The sequence below is a fragment of the Tachypleus tridentatus genome, chromosome 7 (assembly GCF_004210375.1).
Source record: "Tachypleus tridentatus isolate NWPU-2018 chromosome 7, ASM421037v1, whole genome shotgun sequence".
Taxonomy (NCBI): domain Eukaryota; kingdom Metazoa; phylum Arthropoda; class Merostomata; order Xiphosura; family Limulidae; genus Tachypleus; species Tachypleus tridentatus.
In genome coordinates this window covers 94,902,129-94,925,278 of record NC_134831.1, presented here as the reverse complement: position 1 = coordinate 94,925,278, position 23,150 = coordinate 94,902,129, and the positions used below count along the sequence as shown (strand labels likewise).

Sequence of the window (23,150 nt, the reverse complement as noted above, 5' to 3'; positions counted from 1 at the left end):
GATATTGCAAAAAGAAAAACCTTGCATACACATTATGCATAGAACTCTGATTACACAAGTTAAAAATATACTTGTCAGATACATCAAGTCAAAATATTTTGAAGGCAACATCACTGAACTTGACTACAACAATGAATCCTTACAGAATTCTGATGAGGCAGTTTCTATTGGAAATGCTGCCAAGGAATACATTGTTAAATATGAAAAGGACCTGGACCTGATCAGCTTCTACACCAGTGTCAAGAAATACTATATTGCAGGTACAAATTACATGATGAAACACTTCCCTCTAAATGATGAACTTCTGATTCACACAGAGGTTGCTGATCCAAAACTGAAAGTCAGCAAAGATTTCTCTTTACACTTCTTCACAGAAAGGTATTCTGTCCTTGTCAATACACATGAGCACAACACTCTTGACAAGTTGGAAGGGCAATATCTGAACTATCAAATTGATACTTTCTCAGAAACTGTCCTTCAGTTGAATGTTGACAAGTTTCGGGTTCAGCTGTCTACAGTTAACCAGAAGTATGACATTCTGTGTAGGGTTATGCTTGGAATTCTTACAATCTTCTATTCTAATGCTGACAGTGAAAGGATATTTAGTTAAATGACTAAAAACAAGAGCAAGTTCAGACCAAACTTGAGCATCTCAGTTTTGAGTAGTATTATAACACACAAGATGTGTATGTAGTCAAATGGACAATGTTGTTATAACTCTCAACCATCCAGACATTCTCATGAAAGCAAAGGTTACAACAGCTGCAAAACTATTACAATAAGTGTCATAAACATGATATAAACCAGTTCTTACACAAAGGCTTATTCTGCTTGCTGTTTGTGCATGTTCAATGTTGTTTTACCAGTATGTTTGTCACTCTGAATTAAATAAAAGACAATTTCAAAATAATTTTTTAAAATTTATTTATTAAATACACAAAACAGTCATAAATGAGCAATCTATAGCAGTAATAAATAATAATAGTTATAATAATAATATAATAATAAACAGCTTAGAGACATTGGTCAGGCCTAGTAGCCACAAATGATAAAGGGCTGTCTACAATCATTACACTCAGTCATTTGAAATAGTTGGCATCTCTGTACCTGAAGTTTGGATTCTGTTCATATAATTTGCCTCAAGGTAACTTCTGGACAGGTGAAAAGTTTCTACCAGATCCACACACTCAATTGTACACCTCAGTAAAATAGAAAGAACCAGCATGCAAAGTTTCCAAGACCACTGCAATCACTAGTCACTGAAAGAAGTCATGGGTGACTAGCACATTACTATATGTCTTCTTTGGAACCAAAATCTTACATGTCACTAGACTAAGTCATTAAGAATACCATAGATGTATAAAAATATAACAATGGTACAATAACCTTCAAGACTAAGTCACAGACTTGACTGACAGAGAGTCTAACATTGTGAGAATGCAATGAAAAGTTATATACAAAGGGCTATTAACTATGTGAAAAAAAATTCCAAGAGAAATAGAAAACCCTATGAATTGTTATTCATCTGTTACAGTGCATATCAGTAAAGTTTAGGTGTGAAACCAGTTATTTATATAACATAAACAAAAGACCTCTGATGACTCTGCCCACTGAAATTTATATCAGAAACCACAAACTTCTAGACACTACAGCATTATCATTTGATGAAAAAATGAGAACAGCCATATGATAAGGAGACAAGGGAGAGAAATCAGAATCTTCAATCTATTCAGTATATTTACTAGAAATAAACCTTTCAAGACATCTTGTTGCATATTTTAGAATACACATTTTTCTATACCCCCTTCAACATTTGCTCAATTCTTCAGTAATGCCTCTGAATACTAAGTATTGTCCAACACAGCTAGTTTTTATAATACACTAACATTTTGAATATCTATGAAACGTACATTGTGCTCTCTGGTGTATATAAATAAAACTATTTTATTACTACAAAAGATAATTCTTCTATAACCCTAGACATAAAAGGCCCTCTATACTTAAACAACTTCCTTATTCTGTTCCTGATAAAGACATTAAAATTGCACTCTGCTCTGATCAGGGACAACAATTTTCCCTTCTTCCATACATCTCAAAAATTGAAGTAAAAAAACCAAACCATGTTAAGACAGCTGAACGTTAAGAATATATAAAGATATAACTGTAATCCATGCACTGAATATGATAAAAGTTTACAACCCTGCCACAAGAGCCACTTAAGGTAGATACAAACAGAAAAGACTGTGTTTCAATCAAGGCTTAACACTAACGTGTGCTTAACAGTACCTAAAACATAAGAAAATCTTATTTCAGGCTACATACATAAAGTACACCAGTACAAAACCAGTGTGTTCTGCTTGAAGTTTTAACTCTTGTTCCAGTGAATATAAAATTGGACAAAAACAAAACTGGGTTTCTGGTTATTATTAATAGTGATAACCTCTTTATTACTTAAACAGTATTTATCCATGTTTTAAGATACTATAAGATTAATAGTAAACCAACTATACAACAGTGCTCAAGAAACACACATGCAAAATGAAAGACAAGCCTCATCCTTCGTAAGACATAATGAAGGTTATCTGGCAATACATTTTAAAACACTCGTGAAATACAGTATTGATTTCTCCCATACCTACTGTGCAACTTTAAAATGCAAAAATTTTACTATAAATTTAATCAATGTACAAGTCACTTTCTGCGTTGTTTTCTGTATACATTTTTTATCCTAAAAGAATCATAGAAATCCCTTGGAACTGTTCCAAATCTAAATGTTCTCAATGTGCTATCCAAGATTGTACAATTCTGAGATCTATACATCGAAAGGACTTGGGTACTCATACCAGTACAACAGACTTGCATGGACAACTGTACGTAACAATAACAAATGTGTTTCGAGGTAAACAAAATATAAGGAATGTTAAAATGGATATCTGCAAGAGCAGACAGGATGGAACTTTTACAAGAACGTATGGATTGCTAGATGGTTTGACATATGTCGAACGATTTACATCCCTCCCCCAAAAAAAAACACATGGCTACTAAGTTTGCTCCGAGTTTGCAGTTGATGATATAATAAAGACAGAAAAACTATTCTCATAAATTATGTATAATAATGGGTTTCCTTCTTCAAACATCAAGATGAAAAGAAGAAACAAACTGCTTAAATGAAACATTTAAAACTTAATAAATTACCAACAACTATGAACTGTTCATCTGAATGTTTCTACTTACAACAGAACATAAAACTGAATTGCCTCAAATCTAGTTACTTTCTATGTACAAAAGCTTCTACTTTAAATGAATATTCTTATGATTTTTGCTGTCATTCCTTTGAAGCATTCAAAAATCACTACTTTTCTCCTATTATTATCACCTCTAGTCCAGCACATTTTCAGTTTAACAAGTCACAAAAACATTCTTTCAAACAGAGTAAGTTATTACTCAATTTTTTTCCAGACAATGCAACTATAAAAAACATTTGAATTATACTTAGAAACATTTTCCTCAACTACCACAACTTACTTCCAGCAATACTTTAGTTTGTATATCAAGTGTTTTTATAATACCTTGTAACTCTTTATTTGTATACCAGTCCTTTATATTTTTTATATTGACAAGTGTTGGCATCAAGGTACTAAGTTTAAAATGATACACCATTTCTGGAAGAAAGGAAAAAAAAAACAATTTGAATATGAATCAAAACACAGCTCCAGTATAACCCCAACATTAAGTATTATATAAACATGTTAAATGTTGGTGAATGTTTTTCATGTCTATCACAAATAGTTTTAAATAAAGAATTTTAATAAAACTAATCATGTTCAGACATTATTTGTATAATAATTTAACTTCACAGTGGTTTTTCTTGGGCCTAATTTTTACATTGAAACAATTTAAACTTTTTTTTAACATAATTAAAGTTAAATATCAGAACAAGTGACATTAACATTTAAATGCTAAATGGGTAATTTCTAGTGTTTGTTAAGCTAGGTTTAGAAGTAGTACACCTTTACATTTTTTTGAAATACAAACAAGGTTGGTTTACATTAATTAAAAAAGGTTTTTTTTTTTATAAAACAGTCAACAGCTAAACAGATTCAACCATGGATGATAAAACATCATTAAATCATTCAACCATAGCTTTAAAATCATAAATAATGGAGACTATTTATGTCTAAATGCTGAATAACATGTTCCAATGATTAGATGTAAAACAGTTTATGCTTTACTGAATTGTATTTACTATCACTGCTGCTTATAACAGTACAACAAATAGTTGCTGTGTGATTTAACCCAAACTGCTGCCAATAAGACTAATTAATTAATTCAGTGATAACCTCTTAACATTAAATAATACATTTACCAGGAATACTTGACTCTTGTCTAATACAGATCAAAGGTCAATCTGTGTACCTATGTAACTAGTTCTAAATGTTGCTGACAATGTTCCTACAGACACCCACTGCTGTATCAATGAGATATTTCACAAATATTTAGGAATTTATTGTAAAAGAATATAAAGCATTTCTCAACTGGTAACATCAACCAACAGAGAGGTTTCCTTCTATTCCAAATTATGTCATTAATGTCACTTAATAAATACATTTTTCTTGTTTCTTTTGCTAAAATTAAAAACAGTCAATACCAAGTGATTTTCTTTAGTCAACAGCCATTTTGTGGGACGGTTGAGCTTGCAGTGCTTGTTGTTTGCACCGTCGTTTATGGTTACTCTGAGCCATGGAATTAACGATGGACAACACAAAGTAGACAATCATCAGAACCACAAACTTTTCAAATACCCATGACAACCAACTACTTTCCTGAATAAAAGAACAGAGAAATATGGCATGTAATGAAAACGTCTGGTCAAAATATATATGAATAAAATTATGTAGAATTTCTTTCCTATTTGGTCTTCATGTAAAAACATTTACTTTAAGAAATTCTGTTCTATATAAAAATATAACTTAAAAGCCAGTGATACTTGATATTATACTTATAATAATGTATTATATAATACAAGCTGGGGTTTCCATATTCTGGACAGAAGTTAGGTAAATTCATGACTAATAAAAAGTTATCTTGGGACATGAAAGTTCTTTCCTTTATAAGTAATTTACAAAATGCCCAAAAAACAGCAAAACACAAAATGTGAAAAATTAAATTAGCAGGTATCTCATCATGGACCCAACAAATCATGTTAAATCTAGTGAAGATCCATCAACAGGGGGAAGTAGCGTTAAAAAACGTGCATAAAAACCACAAAATGATAAATTAAAAATTTGTATATATTTCCCCATGGACCTAATAAACCTCCATACCAATTTTTATGAAGATCCATCCACACCCTGTGAAGTTAATACATGGACATATATAACAGACAGCACTATTATATCTATACAAATGTCACCAGTGCATTACATCTGCATGTGACCTATTCATCAAGTCATATTTGGACCCTGAAGATGGAGAAAAATATAGTTTTCTGTGATGGAAAATGAAGGCAAGATGGAAAAATCCTAACCCCACTGCAAATCTACAAGCACAAATAATAAAAATTTTATGAAGTTGGGGTTGAATTTTACATAATTTAAAAAAAATTTCCAGTACCATATAAGCAAGAGTTCCATTACAGTGTGACATATATATTATATAATAATTTATTATATCATAGCATTATAGTTTTAATTTTGTAACCCTTGTTTCTCATTTCTTATCAACCATCAAAGCAAGCAAACAAAATCGTTTAAAGTCAACACAAAACAAGAATTGAACCGTGGTAAGGAAGAGAAAGTAATTTTGTTGAAATATTCAGCTTATAGCAAATGAAAACTATAAAACAACAGAAGAATATTTATTATTAATATTAAAATCACCTTGCACTCACACTAACTCAGTAAAGGCTTCATAAGTTCATTTAAATCTTTTAAAAAGAAACTATTAAAAAATCTGATTTCTGTGTATACAATATACTTATAATGTTTATTAAATGCTTGTTACATTTTGTGAAGTTGCATTTACTACATTAAAAGTCATAGTTTATAAAGTTTCCTAGTTATACAAATGTTCATAGTTACCAACCTTGAAGCCTACATGGCATTAGACAGTTAAATAGCATTTCAGTGCACACAATTACAAGAAGCACAAATTATTACCTGCTGTACCGGACTCCCAACCTTACGATGAAGTTTGGCTTTCTGTTTAACCAGCAACTCCTTAAATGGGGCTTGAAGATATTTTCCAACATATGGGATGTACCTTGGTATACGACAAAAATAGATTTGTCAGTTCAACCATTTTTCTAATTAATCACAAAACACAAGTCTAAGGTCAGAATTGAATTGTTCATAGCTCTTTCTTCTTTTAAATTCATAAAAATAAAAACTTGTACATTTCATATGTCTGAAACACAAAGAATTTAAACATAAAACATCTAACTATTGGATATTTCTGAACCTAGATTTATTAAGTTTATTTATAATTTAAAATTAAATAAATACTGCTAAGTGACACACTTATATGCCAAGTCATTTTACAATGCATCCACAACTTCTTATTTGAAAGCCTGACTTTACTTACACTAGTTAATAATGACATAATTTACTTACAATATTTCAAAATAAAATATTCTGTATCATTAAAACTAATATAAACTAACAGAATTTACCTTATTTTATTTACTTCTTTTAGAAATGAATACAGCCACTTCAGATAAACCATCTACATCTAATCTTTAACCTCATGCTGAGACAATCCATAATTATTTTACCCAAATAAAAACATGTATGCAGAGGACAGAAACTAATAACACTAACTATTCTAAACCACTTTTTTGTCCGTTTTGCCAGAATTATTTTCATTATTTCCTAATAATTATCACCATACCTTAGAAAACTTTAATTTTCTTAATTGTGCAGATAAATAGCATAGGTTGGAGTAATTTGCAGCCAGAGACATAAAAACCCTTGTATGATGTCACTATTGGTTGAGCAAATTAAGATTTTGGCAAGATGGTGGCAGCATCCATGCAGATTTAATGAATTAACTTATATTTATGGAACACACGAAATAAAAAATCATATAGTTAAATATTTTAAGTCATACCAAAGAAAGGCTTCTGACTTGAGAAACAAAAGTAGTTAAAATTTATAAGGGATATTTATGGCATACAGATTCCACAATAGAAGACAATCTCAGCTTTCAGAAGCATTTAAGATTTTATTAACTTTTAAAATTTGGAATTTGCAAAACCTGGAGGTTAGCTGGCTTTTGTATGCTTTGAGAGCATCAATGTCCAATTCATTTTGTTTCATACAAATTATTCCCAAAATACAAATTAAAACTGAAAGGACAAAAACCAAAATAAGGGTTAACAGTTCACATCTGTCTCTAGTACTTTATTGAGAATGCATGTTGACAAAAGTAACAATGAAACAAAACTTAAATGTGAATTTTTCAGTTCAAATCTTAATCTGATATGACAGATTTTGTTAAAACCCAATAATATTACATATACTTGTAAGAAACAACAGAAAATGGTCTGGAAAGAGGTCAAATCTGGACACACAAAGTACAGTCTTGAAATATATAGTTCACAAACCTCACACAACAAGGCTTAGTGGTAGAAAGAAACTAATAAAAATGATAAAATAATAACAGGATTTCATCTTAACACTTATACAAAATTGTGAATAATTCCACTTACTTAAGTTTACTGACAATGTGCTCCACCTGGTGCTCATTGAAGGCAATGATGACAAAAAGTTTCTGAATGTGCATTTTGATGACAGCTTTGCCAATTAGAGTGGCACCAAAAAACGTCCAGAAAGGCACCAGAAAATGTCCACAGGTGATACCCGCCAGATCAAACAAGGGATTAGGAATCTTAAAGTAACACCCATAAAGAAAATCATAAAACAAACACATTACATTCACCAGTTCAAAAACAACTCAAATAAAGACTTAAATGGAAAGAAACTGTCAAATTAAACATGAATGAAACTTGTGTGACAACCAAACAAGCACTTTTCCAGACCTGTGAGAGCCACGTATAGAGATGGTTTACAATTTAAAATTTGTCTTTCATTATTGTGCATCTAATATGATTACAGTAAGATTAATTCTAACATTCAGAAAAATCAAAAGATGGTGGTTTGACTTACTGAGGCACAAGCAAGAATTCCCAAAAATCCAACTCTCTCTACTAACTTTTCAACAGCTAGTTTGGCTTTGTCCAAGGTTGACTGTAAAACACGCACACACAAAAAAAGAGCTAAATCTATATTCATTATAATGAAAAAAATCATATACAAATAGCCAAGAAGTAAGAAACTTAACAGTTACTCTAAATACATGCAACTTCATTTTCTGACCAGTTGGTGTTTAACATACATCAAATTGGAAGTAGTGGTATGTCTAGAAATTAATACCAAATATTTTTTTCTTTTACCACCATGAAGAATAACTTGTATGTATTTTTAAAACAAGACAAACAGATTTGATCTAAATGGTCTGCACCATTCTCTTCAGGCCCTAAACTTTTACACACACTTGTCTCAGTGTACTAAATAAACAAGGTGTATGTTCAAACAAACATGTATTCTGTTTACGTACCATTTCTTCTGGATGTTCTGTCTTCTGTTGAAGAAGCTCTTCAAATTCTTCTAATTCTTCATCATCAGTCTCCACCCCAGACAGCCGAGCTGACAGAAGAGAACAGAACTGTAACTGATGCTTGGAATAAGTGATTTACACTTCAAACAACACAACACCTACTGTACGCATTTGTGTTACAACTACTTTGACTAAGGAACCAAAGACACCCCGACACTACAAACTTCTATAACACAATACCTACTGTACGTGTTCATGTGATGTCTTCTTTAATTATGGAACCAAAGACATCCAACACTACAAACTTCTACAACACAACACGTGCTCATGTGATGTCTTCTTTAATTAGTGTTCCAAGATTTAAGAAACAAATCAAATATAAAAGAAGATTCCAGCCAATCAGTTTTAACTATGTAACAATGTCATTCAACTATTACTGGAGCTCTAAATTAATTATTTTACAAATATGTTAAGGTTACTAAAAAATAAAAGTGGGAATCCTCAACAGCCGTGGCACTTGAAATATTTTAAAGCAGGGTTAGAATAAATTAATGTAAGAGGCATTTTTTTCCTAGCTATATTTTTGTGCACCAGTAATATCGAACGTGTGACATGTGTTTATTAATTAGATTTTATTACTCATCAAAACCTTCTACCAGTCTACCCTCAAACTGAAATTCTTTTAGGCACAATTAAAGCAAACTAATCCACAAGTCCTTGGGCATGGTTACATACACCAATTGAAAAGGTTTGATCTCCCAAGTCCAAAACTATAATTAAATGTCAAATTGGTCAAGAGATTGCAGGGCCACAAGCTTAAAGCTTTTTACCTGGAGAAAGCCAACAATGACTAAGATCTGTCCTATGAGTCACTATGCCACAACCAAAGCACCTTATGCAGGCACTGTTTATCATCACAGTATCAGAAAACCTCAAAATGTCATAACAGCATAGTGTTCACATCCAAGTAGCTTAATTAGTTAAGAGTTTTAGAGACAAAATCCATGATGGGCTGTCTAAAATTGTACCCACCCTGGAAATTAAACCCTGAATTGTAGCATCAGAAGTACTAAAGTCCAACAATGAACCTCCAAGTGAGATTTACTTCAACAACAATAAATCATCCAGTGTAACAATTTGTATATTTTTTGTTACTTTTTACTTTAATAATATCAGTTAATTTTTTGACTGTGGCTGCTTGTAACATGCACCAAGTTTTTGGGAGCTGCACACTGTATATAGCAATCTCACATTCAGTTCACCAGTCAATGGGTTAATTTGTTCAGTAAGAGGACAAATGAAGAAAGAGTAAAAATCTGTATTCTGTTTCAGTAAATGTCTCAGTGAAGTCAGTTAATAAAATGAATCAAATTCATGAAGTAGCAACAAAAAAAGGAAAATTTACCAAACTTACTACTCTCTCCGAGTCTCATTTTTACATGAATATTTATTTACATTTGGTGTTTCAAAGACCCTGATTTTATGTAACAATAAACAATCATGCACTTCATGAAGAAAAAAAAACACAAAAATCTAAGTTTCCTACCCTTTACACTACTTTTAGCAATTTCTCAAATTTTCTCAGGTACTTAAGGCCTTCTCCAACTTTTATAGGAAAATGGACCCCTTAATGTTTTCATTTTAGTTATTTGTATATAAGAAGAGATTATCATAGTCAAAGAGCATGCTATATAATTTTGTCAGTTCACAGCATGTTACCATTGTTAATTCTAAGTCAACACTTTTATTACTATGTACCATTAATGAATTTGGTAACAGTGGATGCAGGCATCAGTGAATCAATTGTAGATAGGTGGAAAATAATGACTAGATTCCTTGTGTTACCTGAATAATGGAAAATCTCTCTGTTCTTGTATATATTTGAAATCATGTCTGATGGAAATAATCAACCATAAGGTTTAAAAAGGTTCTTCAATGAACTTAAACAGACCTCTCTTCCACAACAAAGCCTTCCTTTTCTATTCTTAATAAATAATAACTCTGTCATAAATACACTATTTGTTGCTGAGCACAAAACAAAAAATGGGTTGTGTTCTACCTACTGTAGGTATCTAAACCCAATTTTTGGCATCATAAGCACTCAAGACCTACCAGTGAGCCACTTGGAAGGAGAGAAGGGCAGTACTTTTTAATTAGCCTTATGTAATCAAATACTGTGGTGATGTTTAATTTTTTAACTCTGTAAACTTAGAAAATTGAAAACCAACACAATATGAAACTTCTTTTTTTGTTGTTGTTTTATTATTATTATAAACTTAGAATATATTAAGTCTTTGGTTAAATAGAACCACATATACATCAATGTTCTATTTCAACAAAGTGGCTTCTGAAGGATAAATAATAATTACCTGCTTTTGCCATAAAGTATGGTGGAAGTTCACCCAATGCAGTCCCTGCTCCCTGAAATTAGAATCAATAAGAAATAAGAACAGTATAAATCATTTAGAACAGTTTTCAATGAAATGAAAACAAAATAAATTTATATTAAAGATTTCTTGAATAAGAGAAGTTATAACTTTTAAAATCACCTTTAACTTAAAAAAATCATAATAGTTTAAATGATTACATGTTCAAGGAACAACTAATGTGAGCAATCACATCCAATATTTATGGAAGTAAAGATTACATAGTTACAAAATAAATCTTTTGTATGATTTTAACTGCCTACTGGTGAATAGAATTAGTGTTAGATTTTTACCTACCCACATGAAAGCTTCTAAACGAACTTTACTCATTATAGAAAAAATTGAAATTTCCAAAGTGGTCCCACTGTCATCATCTGGACAGATAATTCTGTAAGAAACAGAAACATTTTATACTCATAAATGGCTGTAATTTCTTTAAATATGGAACAGTTACCCAAAGCACAAAATAAAAGTAAAAAAAAAAAAGTGTTTCTTGTACAGAACTTATTTTATTGTAGCCAACACTTTTGTAGTTTTCTTTGTCAACTCTCTCAACAGGGGCTCAAGTCAATATGACTGACCATGTAACCTCCTTGTACTCATTTAGTCTCTGTAGGTCTAATGCTACTAAGTTTAATATAGCATGTATATCATCATTAATTAGGCAGTTTTTCAGATACAAAAAAAATCATTTTAGTGAGTTAATTTTTAAAAACACTAAATAAAGATTTGTCCATGAATACATCAAGAAGTATGTGTGCAAAGTAAACTTACCTTTTCTTTACCTGAAAATTAACAAATTTCATTTGTGTAATCTCCAAGACATTCTAAATAAATTTTACTTTTTTTTCCAGCAAAACTGTGTTTTGTCTGTTATTTTCTTTACCCTAACTCTATATAGGGCTGATCAAATTAACCAACCTTGTAACAAACACAGAAAAGAACTATCCTTTTTTCTTTCTAGTATGATTTTATATTATAATAAAAAAAAAATTTCTTTATCCTAAATTGCTTAAAGCTCATAACAGTACTCATCTGTTCCTACTGATATGTTGTTTTGATTCTCTTTGGACTGTTTCCAAGTAATAATCCCCACCACAAGTTGTAAGTCACTCAGCAAATGTACAACTCATGTTACCCTGACAAGCTTTTCACAAGTATAGAATATGAAATTTCATTATTATTTTTATTTATTTTACCTAATATATTTCTGATTTTTACATTTTACTTTCTGCTATAACAATAAGTAAAGAATATAGATGACAAAAAAAACAACAACAAGTTTTTTGTTGCTGTTGACTGTCAATGAAACTTAACCTTAGAATATATATATATGTAAAAAAAGCTCGTTTGGGTTGAGAAAATTTTATACGTAGAGGAGTGAACAATGTTTCGACCTTCTTCGGTCATCGTCAGGTTCACAAAGAAATTATATATTCAAACATCTAAGCACGCCCTCTACATTCCGACACTCAGTTACACAAACCCCTTTCAAACATGTGGTCAGCTTCTGGTCAGTTACCTCTTTCTTTCTTTGTGAACCTGATGATGACCAAAGAAGGTTGAAACGTTGTGCGCTCCTCTACGTAAAAAATTTTCTCAACCCAAACAAGCCGTTTTTACATATATATTTTTCTCTACAAGTGGGTTCTCTCAACATCACTGATTATTATTCCTAGAATATATAGATATTAAGGGTGCTACAACATAAATAATTTATCTAATTAAATAATGCACCTAAAAACACAGAATAACAACATGCAAAAAGCAGACAATGTTGCATAATTATCATAATTTTCTGGCTTTCTAACTATGCAATAAGAGCCTTAAAAGTTCAGCTAAGCTCATATATGTGCTTCCCATGGGAATAAAGTTTCAACTGGAATGGACAATTTTCTGTAACAAAAACAATATTTGTTTCAAGGAGGAAGAAACTAGAAAATCAAATCCACTTACCACACATTCTGTCGTATCCTCTCTTGCCCAGTGATTCTCTCTGACATTAAAAACTATATTATTTATAACCAATAGTAATGCCATATGGTTTATTAAATTATGTTGTTTTTGTTACAGAGAATCGTCCATTCTGCTTCCAGTTCAAAGTTTATTCCCATGGAAGCAGTATGGACAACTCTCTGTAACAAAAACAACATAATATAATAAACCATTTGGCTTTCTATTAGTTATAAATAATATAATTTTTAATGTCAGAGAGAATCATAGGGTAAGTAAGAGAGGATACGACAGGATGTGTGTGGTAAGTGGGTCTGATTTTCTAGTTTATGTCTCCTTAAAACAAATATGACTGCAAGTTACACAAATTATCTTTCACCTGAGCAATAATTGTGTTAAATTTCATACTTTTTTTGTAGGGGTGCTAAGTAAATTAGAAAAGAAGGAAGACCAAGAAAGCAAACATTACAATTCTTATACTAGTGGAAACTGAGTATTTTTTAAAATATTTCATCATAACATTAAAATATGATTTATTAACTATGGTTTAATGTCAATTTCAATTGTATATCACAATAATAAAGTAATTTAATATTGAAGACTAAGACTTAAATTATAGCTATGTTAACTTATTAACCTGAAAAGTTAAATATCTAGAAGTTGTGCTGTCGTAGATTTGAGAGTCAGATACAACTTAAATCTATTTGTATTAAACTGTTGGGAAGAAAATTTGTTTAACAATAGAATTTTGTAACTGTTATGTTCAAGAAAATTATGTTTATGTAATTTTATGTAACACCCTTCTTCAACATTAAAGCAACTCATGGCACGTTCTAAAACAAGATAACTGTAACAGTTCAATATTTGAAAGAATTCTACCAAACACTTGTTCATGCTAAAATTCCAACACCCTGTTCTTACAGATTATACCTGCTGATGTGACTGTTCAGTTCATTATTGCATTTCAACAATGTATGTATATTTCCATGTATCTCAAAAACGTTCCAAGGAGCATATCATTTAGTGTACTGTATTACAAAACAGCCAATCAGGCATCTCCTAAGAACAAAATATCTGGAAGTACAAACCCAAATGGCTGTTAATGAATGCTGTGAGGCAGTACTTAAAGAAATCAACAAATCAGTTAAAAAAAAACAAAAAACTACATAATTTGTAGTTTGTCATCACAAACATCTAATTTAAGCCTGTGTTGCATTGAAGACACCAAGTGACTTACACAAACTGATGTTTGTGCGTGTTTTCTTTATACTTACAATTAAATTAAGAAATTAAATAATGTATAATATGACAATTTGGACTAAAATACAGTTTGATACCAAACCTATTGATATAAATTCATAAAATAACAGTTTAATAAAATTGTGAATGCAAGCCTACAAGTGCAATGACATGATCTTTGATCCATGACCCACCAGGTAAGGGTTAATCAAAAGATAAAATAGGTTTGTTTTTCACATTAACCTTCACTGACATTAAAATAAACAATTCTCAGTTCTCATGCATCTTATTTTACAAACACACCGATGAAATTACATAACTCAATCTTTATTGCTTCATGTTTCAGATAATAATCATAACTTCCATCAAAACATTTACCTTCAGTCAATATCGACTAACAAGACTATTATTTTAAAAGCTAACCTATTACTGTGACCAACCAAATTCCAGAGTTATTCCAACTACTACTATAACTCATTTCATTCCATATTTTACTTTTATACCTTGATGTATTTCCATTATCAAACTGTAGATTGTGAGTACAAATTTCAGTTGTGCTTAACAACAATTGCTAAGCCTAGTAAGTTGGACTTGAGTAAATGTCTAATTTCTGACATCAATTGCTATAATTCTTTAATGTCAATTCAATACCATTAATGTTTAGTTACACCAATGAGAAAAATTAAAAGATATATTTTATCTATTTTTAAGTAAAATGCTTAGTTTAAAAGTAAATTACTGGAAAATGCCACATCCTTGTTTTATTTTCAATGATATCTTCACAGTAACAATCTAAATGTTTAGGTTACTCTGATGAAATGTGTACAACTAATTAATTATATGTATAAAAAATACCTTAAAAAAAAGTACTTACTCATCAGGATATGGAGGTTCTGGAAAGTCAAGACTTTCACACTCGTAGGCTGCTAGGGTAACAGCTGCTATGTGTGGACCCTGTAAAATGTGCACCGTTATAAATGAACCAATCACATACTTTGTTTTATCTTAAAAAGTACAAAACTTTTTTACACTATTTTCATGAACAAAACTTTCTTTTCTTAATCTAAAATCAGCTAATATATGATAACTATTTACCTGACAGTTTACAATAATAGAAGAAATGTTGTAAACACTATAAAAGTGTCATACTGACAAAAACAAGTACTTATATATAAAATGTAACAATGTAAAAATGTATTTTTCATGTTACTTAAAACTTAAGTACTGCAAGGCAAGTTCTGAAATCCTTACTTGAAAACAAGAATAATCAGTTTATAACTCAATACTACAATATAATATTAAACGTTAATATTATGAATGCATTTATGGAAATCTTATCACAGAATATCTGAAAAACACAGAAGAAACAACTACTTCAGTTAAATATGTGAAACGGTATTATACAGAAAGTCATCAGAGTAAACCAAAAGAAGCCATATCAACTACTGTTTACAGAAGACTGAGTAACAGGTTTCAATAACTGAAATCCAACAGAAATTGTAAACTGGTGCCACATAACCACAGCTTTTGTACTTATATATCACATGATAACCATTTTTCACATTCCTGAAGATGACACAAAACCATGTTGAAACATGTAGAGTGACTTTCATTAAATAAAGATTTTGAATGTTGTTTATTTGTGGATTTTATTATCTTAACTATGTACATAAGGTTCATTAATAAATATACTCAAATGACTGAGCTAAAATCAACCAGTTATAGAAATACTGATATTGTACCTACACTTGTGGTCAATATATTAGTTGTCAATCACTGTTGTTTGGGAGATATTTCCTTCAATGTCTTGTTTTTCTATAAGATTATTAACACCCATTAGTACAGTTCTTCACCACAATGGTGGCTGTAAACTATTGCTACAATACATGAACATTTCCATGTGTAATTAGGTTCCCAAATTAGTTTGTTAATAACTAATGTTTTTGTGTGTCTCGTGTATATTTCAGTTTTCTTTATAGTTGCTTTCACTAACATTACTCGACGTAGTGTTTAAAATTGTCTTGATTTTTCTTTATTTAGTTTTATTACTTCTAAAAGATTCAATGCACCTTAATCATTACAGATTTAAACCTTTTATAAATTACTTTACATTAAGGAACATCTATTCAGTTATAGTTTTTAATACAGGATTGGTTTCATTACTTTACAAATTTAAAGAATAGGTCAAACGATCTGTAAGTTTTTATTTTCTTCATTGAAAAGGATGATGTTTCAAGCCGACACACTCTGTCGCATCATACACTTTACATCTTGTCACTTTATCTCATCTGTCAGGGAAAAATTCTGTTTGGAATTTCATCAAACATAATACATTATACTGAATGATGGAAAATTTGCACCCCACGGGGATTTTAAACAAGAATAAAAGAAATGTAAATATCTTAATCACTGGCTATTAACTTAGGGGCACTTACTAATTTGAAGCAACTCAAAACTTTGCTTTGACAATAAAAAGAAATGATAATTAATATTATCATTTGTTGCTATGGGACACAACTTTTGCACCATCCTGTACATCCTTAAAGTTCAGTAAGGGTAAAAAGTTATTCAATATTTTATTCTTGCAAAGTATTTTTCTTACTTAGCTTACTTCTCTTGAATTTCCCAATGAATGATTTCAAAATCCTTACCAGATATAACAGAAATGTATGAAGTCCAGTGCCCAGTCCAACGGATGATAAAACTCCCAGTCCTACCCAATAAGCACACCATAAAAACTTCTTTTCAAAGGTTTGGACATACTTCAGAAGAAAAAAAAACACTGAGTTATACATTTGATAAATACTTTACACAATCAGAGTAACTGAAGACACATCTGGAATAAAAATGATTGAATTCCATGTGAATTAGAATTCATCTTACAGAAAATTATATATTTTAAATCTCTGAATCCAACATTCAAATAAAACAACTAACTAATTTAATCAGGAATTACACACTGCACTATGAGGTAAATGCATCTTTTAATAATTTTTTTCTTTAAAGTTAGGTGTTTTCTGTTTTTCCTGAAAGCTTTGTGTATGTTTTAAAAGTGAATCCAAAATAAGGTTCAATCACACCAAACTTCAAAGGGAAATTTCATGTACCCAAACAATTTTCAAAGAAACACCAAAAACAACTACAACAAACATTTTCACATTAGGCTTAGAGTTGAACTATAAATTTTAAGTTTGACACACCACATGAAGAGTGCCCACTAAACCTGCAGCTTGTAACTCTCATGTGGAGTACAGAAATCTTATCCAATCTCTTAATATGAATAAATATCAGTATTTCCTAAATGATGTCAGAAATCATCAATGGATATAAAAAGCTTCTTCTAGGATATATTTCTGTAACAAAAAACCTGATAAAAGCCATATAGAAAATGTTCAGCATCAGGAAAGCCAGAGAACATGCCACTCACAGCCACATATTGCTATAAATTTTGGAGCCATAACTGTTCATACAGCTCTGCTACTTACAATGAAGCTGCTAGATGATAAATACCTCCAAAATGAAGCTCACACACTTTCAAACAAACATACTCATCATTGATAAGTTTCATTAGTGGTAAGCTAGCAAACATTTATAAAAGTGGTCAATAAATAAAACATTTACAGTTGTCACACTTGGTAACCTTCAAAATCTCCCTAGTGAATGTCTATCTTTAACCTTCACTATGCTGAATAATCACTCTAAATGGTCATCAGGATTCACCTGAAAACATCACTTCAAAATCACAGGACTTCACCAAGAAAGAAGTTAACCCTCTGGTGCTCTTATAAACAGAAACTGAACAGCATCTGACACTAAAAACAGGCTTTGAAGGACCAAATTCTCAGGTCACTGACCCAACACAGGACCAATGTTTTCCATAAACTCACTGTGAATAAAGATGTTGACAGCCACAGAGATCATATGACAAACTTACTTGGAAAACCAGCTGTGGATTTATGTGCACAAGAGAGAAAGGCTGCTTATACTCAAAGGATTACTAGTAGTGTCTCTGGAACAACAACTGTTTGTGAGAATGCAAGTGTGATGCATACCAGAAAAGACATATTGATTTGGTGGAAGAAGGATGAGGAACTATTGCTAGATTTATATCTAAGCTTCTATAGAACTAGGAAGTTGAATATGATCTTATTACATATGATGAACCAGTCAGGATTACAGTAACTGCATATTCAAGTTTCAACTTGTCCTTACTTACTTGAAATGCAGTTTCAATGAAAACCTATAAACATCATATTCACTGATTCATAAACAAACAAGGATTGGAGATACCTTGGCTGTAACTTATTCTTGAACTCAACAAGGTGTATTCCATCTATAACATACAGGAATCTACTCTAAATAATGCAGTAGACTCCTTCAAGAATTGTTTTACCACTGAATGTTTCACCCAGCAAATACAAAACACTAAGGGGCTTGAAATTAATCCATTCTAATATCAAAGTAACAGACATGTGCAAAATGAAAGATATTCAGAATACAGAAGAGATAACATTATAAAACCAGCATCATGTGCTATCTGACATATCAGGCAATAAGAATTGCACACCTCAATGCCAAAGTTTTTCACTTCAAAGACATACCACCAGATCCAGTTTTACAAAAACTCATCTGAAAGCAACGCATTAAAAATTAGCACAGAAAACGTCCGTCTGACCTTCAGAAGATTCTATATGTGCAAGATACATCCACCATTGACGTGTCTCTGGTGACTTTAACAATGATACCTTACTCTCCCCCTGAAAATTGGTTTGTTTTGAATTTTACACAAAGCTCCACGAGGGCTATATACACTAGCCATCCCTAATTTTGCAGCATAAGAATAGAAGAAAGGCAACTAATCATCACCACCAACTCTTGGGCTATTCTTTTACCTACGAATAGTGGGATTGACCATCACATTATAATGCCCCCCTCCCCTAAAACTTATGGATAAGTTCAAAATCACTTAATCTACCCACAAGTCAGGATCATATTCAGACAACATCTACATATCACTGTGGTCAACTTCTGTGACCTCAGTATTACCTACATGCTATTCAGATAATTTCTACATACACATATGTAACTTCAAGAACTGAACATGTTAATAACAGGTACTAAATCATCAAATTGGAGGGACTTAAACATACAGTACAACATTAATGGAAATACAATGTCTCATAAATACAACTTGTATTTACAGTTTTTTCCTCTTACAGCTTTTGTTTGTCAGGCTGGTCTTGTTGTACTTAGAGCTATTTTATACAATGATTAGATATCTATACCTCTTGACCACTAACATGTTGGTTATTACTAAGCTGGCTCAGTTAGTCATTGTACTTGGTGAAAGGCCTCATATGTAACGGAAAGACCAGATATATAGTTAGAAATACACAAATAAAGTAAAATATAACTTTGATTTTTTAAAGTATAATATACACCTTAGATTATTTATCTACTATTCCCAAATATCAGATCAAAGATCCCAAAAGATCTGACATTGGTAATCCTACTGATTAAACATCAAATTATTTGTGACACCAGACCAGGTGCTCAAGCAGGTAAAGCAGTTCAGTTTGGCACCACAAAGATCATTATATATTTACTTACAGCCCCCAGTACTCAGAATGGTAAGAGCAGTTCAGAGGGCTGATACTAGTAACAATACTGGTTCTGGCAGAGATTCAACTCTTTAGATGAAGTTATTAATAATGATCAACTGAACTTCAGATACTGACAACCTCAGTTCTCCTTACATTTACACACACTCAATACATCATTACTTGAAACCTCAACACTGTTTAAATTATTTAAGCATTTTTACAAATAAAAAGGCCTAAATGACCCATATATCAGAAAACTTGAAATGCACTAAAAACATTCTGATCAAATCAGTTAATCTTATAATATCAAACTGAAGTAAAAAATCAAACAATTCTAAATCAAAAGTACCTTGACAAAAGTTTATGAAGCAGAGGAACTACAAATTCCAAATTGATGTTACATACATCATTTATACAACATTATTACATTTAAAAATAATAAAATAATTCGATATCACAGCAACTGATCTTTAGACATGTTCATGCAACAACTAAGTTTTCTCAAGTACATATATTTGATAAAAACTTACCTAAAACTCCTAAATATTTCCATAGTTAGTTTATTTTTTGGACTAAACGGTTACCTATGCAACTAATATCTTTAAGAACACGGCTGTAGGTTCATTGTATAACACAAGACCACAAATTTATTTTACAAATTTATCATTACAAAATAGAAAACAGGCTAGTATCATACATATACAAGTCTTACCACATTCAATTTTCTGTTACCTAAAATAGTACAAAGGTTAGAAATTACATCAAAAGACAACAAACATAAAATCAGTGTAGGGTACACTTATGTTGCTGGTAAATATTTAAAGGATTTACATTAAAAACACTGACCATAAGTTTAAATAGCTTACCTTTTGATGAGTTCCTTCAATATGATAAGCTATTACTCCACATGTAATGACCAGAAGAATCATACCAACTATACTTTTATACAACCATAACCTGAAAATGTAAATAAACATAAGATGGTTTTTGTCTTAAGTCACTTTTTAAAATACATAAACACATTTACTGCAATAATATTAAACTTGTCATCAATATAACATGACTCAGGTACTTGTTTCATAACTGGATTTTCCAAATTATTCAAGATTTCTAATTAAGAGGATTTTTTTAAGAGCAGCAAACAGACAACATTAATCAATTATTTGTACCAATTTTTTTTAGCCAGTGTTCTACAGTGAAAGACAAATGTGGTACATTTGTTGAAGCTATAAACTATAATACTGCATTTATAATTAAACACTAGTTATAGATAGAAAAAAAATGAATTATACTGTTGTCACTACTAAGTAAAGGATTGTTTAAAGTCTAATTTTCAATACTAAGATGGGTCCTGATTATCACTAGACCAAAGAAAACTGGAAAACGTTAGAATAGAATATACATTCTAATGTAATGAGACAATATCAAGTAAATTGTTAAAACCCACAGAGCTGGACAATGTCAACAGGCCATGAGGAAAGAAACTCAAAGCGAAATGGTCATTGGATTCAACAATAGCTGCAAAAGCATTCTGGACATTTCAAATCTATCATGGGTAATGTGGCCAAGAAATGAAATACAACAGGTTAGGCTAACACAGAACACTAAATAAGTCACTCAAAATTGATGGCTCCTTCACACATGTAGACTTGGAATTATACTAAGAAATGTGCAGGTTGCCAGAGAGCTTTGGACAATTGAAATTCACAGTTTAGCTGTGAACAGAGCATTCATAATGGGTAACAGATAATAAGAGATCAACCAATGATAAGATGAATCCCTTGATCATTACTACAATAAATGGAATGTGACATAATGAGGTAGTAAGATAACAACATTTTGTAGACCTATTTTAGCTGATCTAGATTGATTTCAGAGTAATACTTAGAAAAACTATAAATGCCTTGTAGTACAGTGACATCTTGGAAGTTGTTACACTGCTTGCATTCTATGGAGAAAGAACATATTTCTTTCAACAAAATACCATCCCATGCACAGTAGTGACTGATACAAACAGTTCAGAAACTGCATTGATAAAACCAGAGTACCATCTTGAAGTATTCACATGAAGTGATTTGGAGAAATGAAGAACAGGCTCTTAAATAATATCATTCTTAAAGATATAAGATTCAGACATTTGTGTTTTGAAGCGCCATCCAATCAGTGAGCACCCAAAAAATATGCAAGTGTCCAATTAATTAGTTTGTAGGTTTTTCTCTTTCAGTACATAATTATTCTCAATAAATGATTACAGCAGACTGCAGTCCTTTCCTGCATGAGATAACAACTGCTACATGGCCAAAACTAAGGGATCTGAGCAGCTCCTGGACATATGCTTATTTCATGCTCTAAAAATATATCAAATTAAAGCCACAGATGGACGTAATTAATTTCTGTGTTTTAATCTAGCAGTGGTAGTACTTAACAAAGCTTATATCTCCAGCTGTCACTTCTCAACCAATTTTATTAATAGTTATATATATATATATATATACCATTTGTCTGGCTAGGGACACCTGCAATGTTGTACTGGTACTAATGTTAGTCTTGGTCTAAGACTGGATGTAACATAAGGTAACTTACAACACCATGTACATATTATAAGCATGCAGAGACTTACCTAAAATGGAAAGCAACACACATGAACTACTGATTACTAACACTAACTAGAAAACTGAATTCCTTTTCAATCTAAACATACCAAACAAGTGGTATTGGCCACAGTAGGCTATTCAACACATGCTGGCCTGTAAACTGCAATCTTCTGTGTAAACACAGTGTAGATTTGAATTCTGGTCACATAAGAATTTGTTTAGCAATTTATCAAAATTCAGCCAAATGAACCCCCAAGTTACTACTATATACAGACAATATAAATCTATATTTATTGTTTAAATTCACAGCATACCAGCCAAAAACAACAATGGGGTTTTATGTAGTACAACGTGATTGGTTAAATACAGTTTTTAGGAGCAGTTAGTGCTCAGCATATTTTAACTCCACACTAACAGATGTGTACAAAAAATTGGTAGCAAACACTACTAAAAAAATTAAAACAGTCAGTAATACCAAGCATTAGTTCATCTTTAAAAAAATACTGCATGAGCAAACCTATATCATACCACATCAGCTGATACTTTTCACAGATATACTGTGAACAACTAATACATATATTAACATAATTATTAGAAATTTTATGCAAAGTAAAATGGAAGCATCTTGGATACATAAGACTGTTTACTTTCAAGTTAAATGTGGCAGAACTCCAAAGTAATAAGAAAGATAAACAATTACACCAATTAAAGAAATAACC

The 23,150-nt window shown here is 31.2% G+C and overlaps 1 protein-coding gene across 8 annotated transcripts in view; it reads right to left on the bottom strand.

Annotated features, from left to right (window-relative positions):
• Nucleotides 1-907: 907 nt before the first annotated feature.
• LOC143256229 (vacuole membrane protein 1-like) overlaps nucleotides 908-23,150 on the bottom strand; it is a 47,753-nt gene continuing 25,510 nt past the window's right edge. For all 8 annotated transcript variants that reach the window (XM_076513138.1, XM_076513139.1, XM_076513142.1 and 5 more), the window contains exons 3-12: nucleotides 20,704-20,794; nucleotides 16,886-16,996; nucleotides 15,109-15,188; nucleotides 11,340-11,430; nucleotides 10,986-11,037; nucleotides 8,617-8,705; nucleotides 8,166-8,246; nucleotides 7,709-7,887; nucleotides 6,159-6,261; nucleotides 908-4,823 (exon numbers count right to left, since the gene is read on the bottom strand). In XM_076513138.1, the coding sequence (XP_076369253.1) occupies nucleotides 4,662-4,823; nucleotides 6,159-6,261; nucleotides 7,709-7,887; nucleotides 8,166-8,246; nucleotides 8,617-8,705; nucleotides 10,986-11,037; nucleotides 11,340-11,430; nucleotides 15,109-15,188; nucleotides 16,886-16,996; nucleotides 20,704-20,794 (1,039 nt within the window). In that variant the 3' untranslated portion in view covers nucleotides 908-4,661. The remainder of the gene's footprint in view (nucleotides 4,824-6,158; nucleotides 6,262-7,708; nucleotides 7,888-8,165; nucleotides 8,247-8,616; nucleotides 8,706-10,985; nucleotides 11,038-11,339; nucleotides 11,431-15,108; nucleotides 15,189-16,885; nucleotides 16,997-20,703; nucleotides 20,795-23,150) is intronic.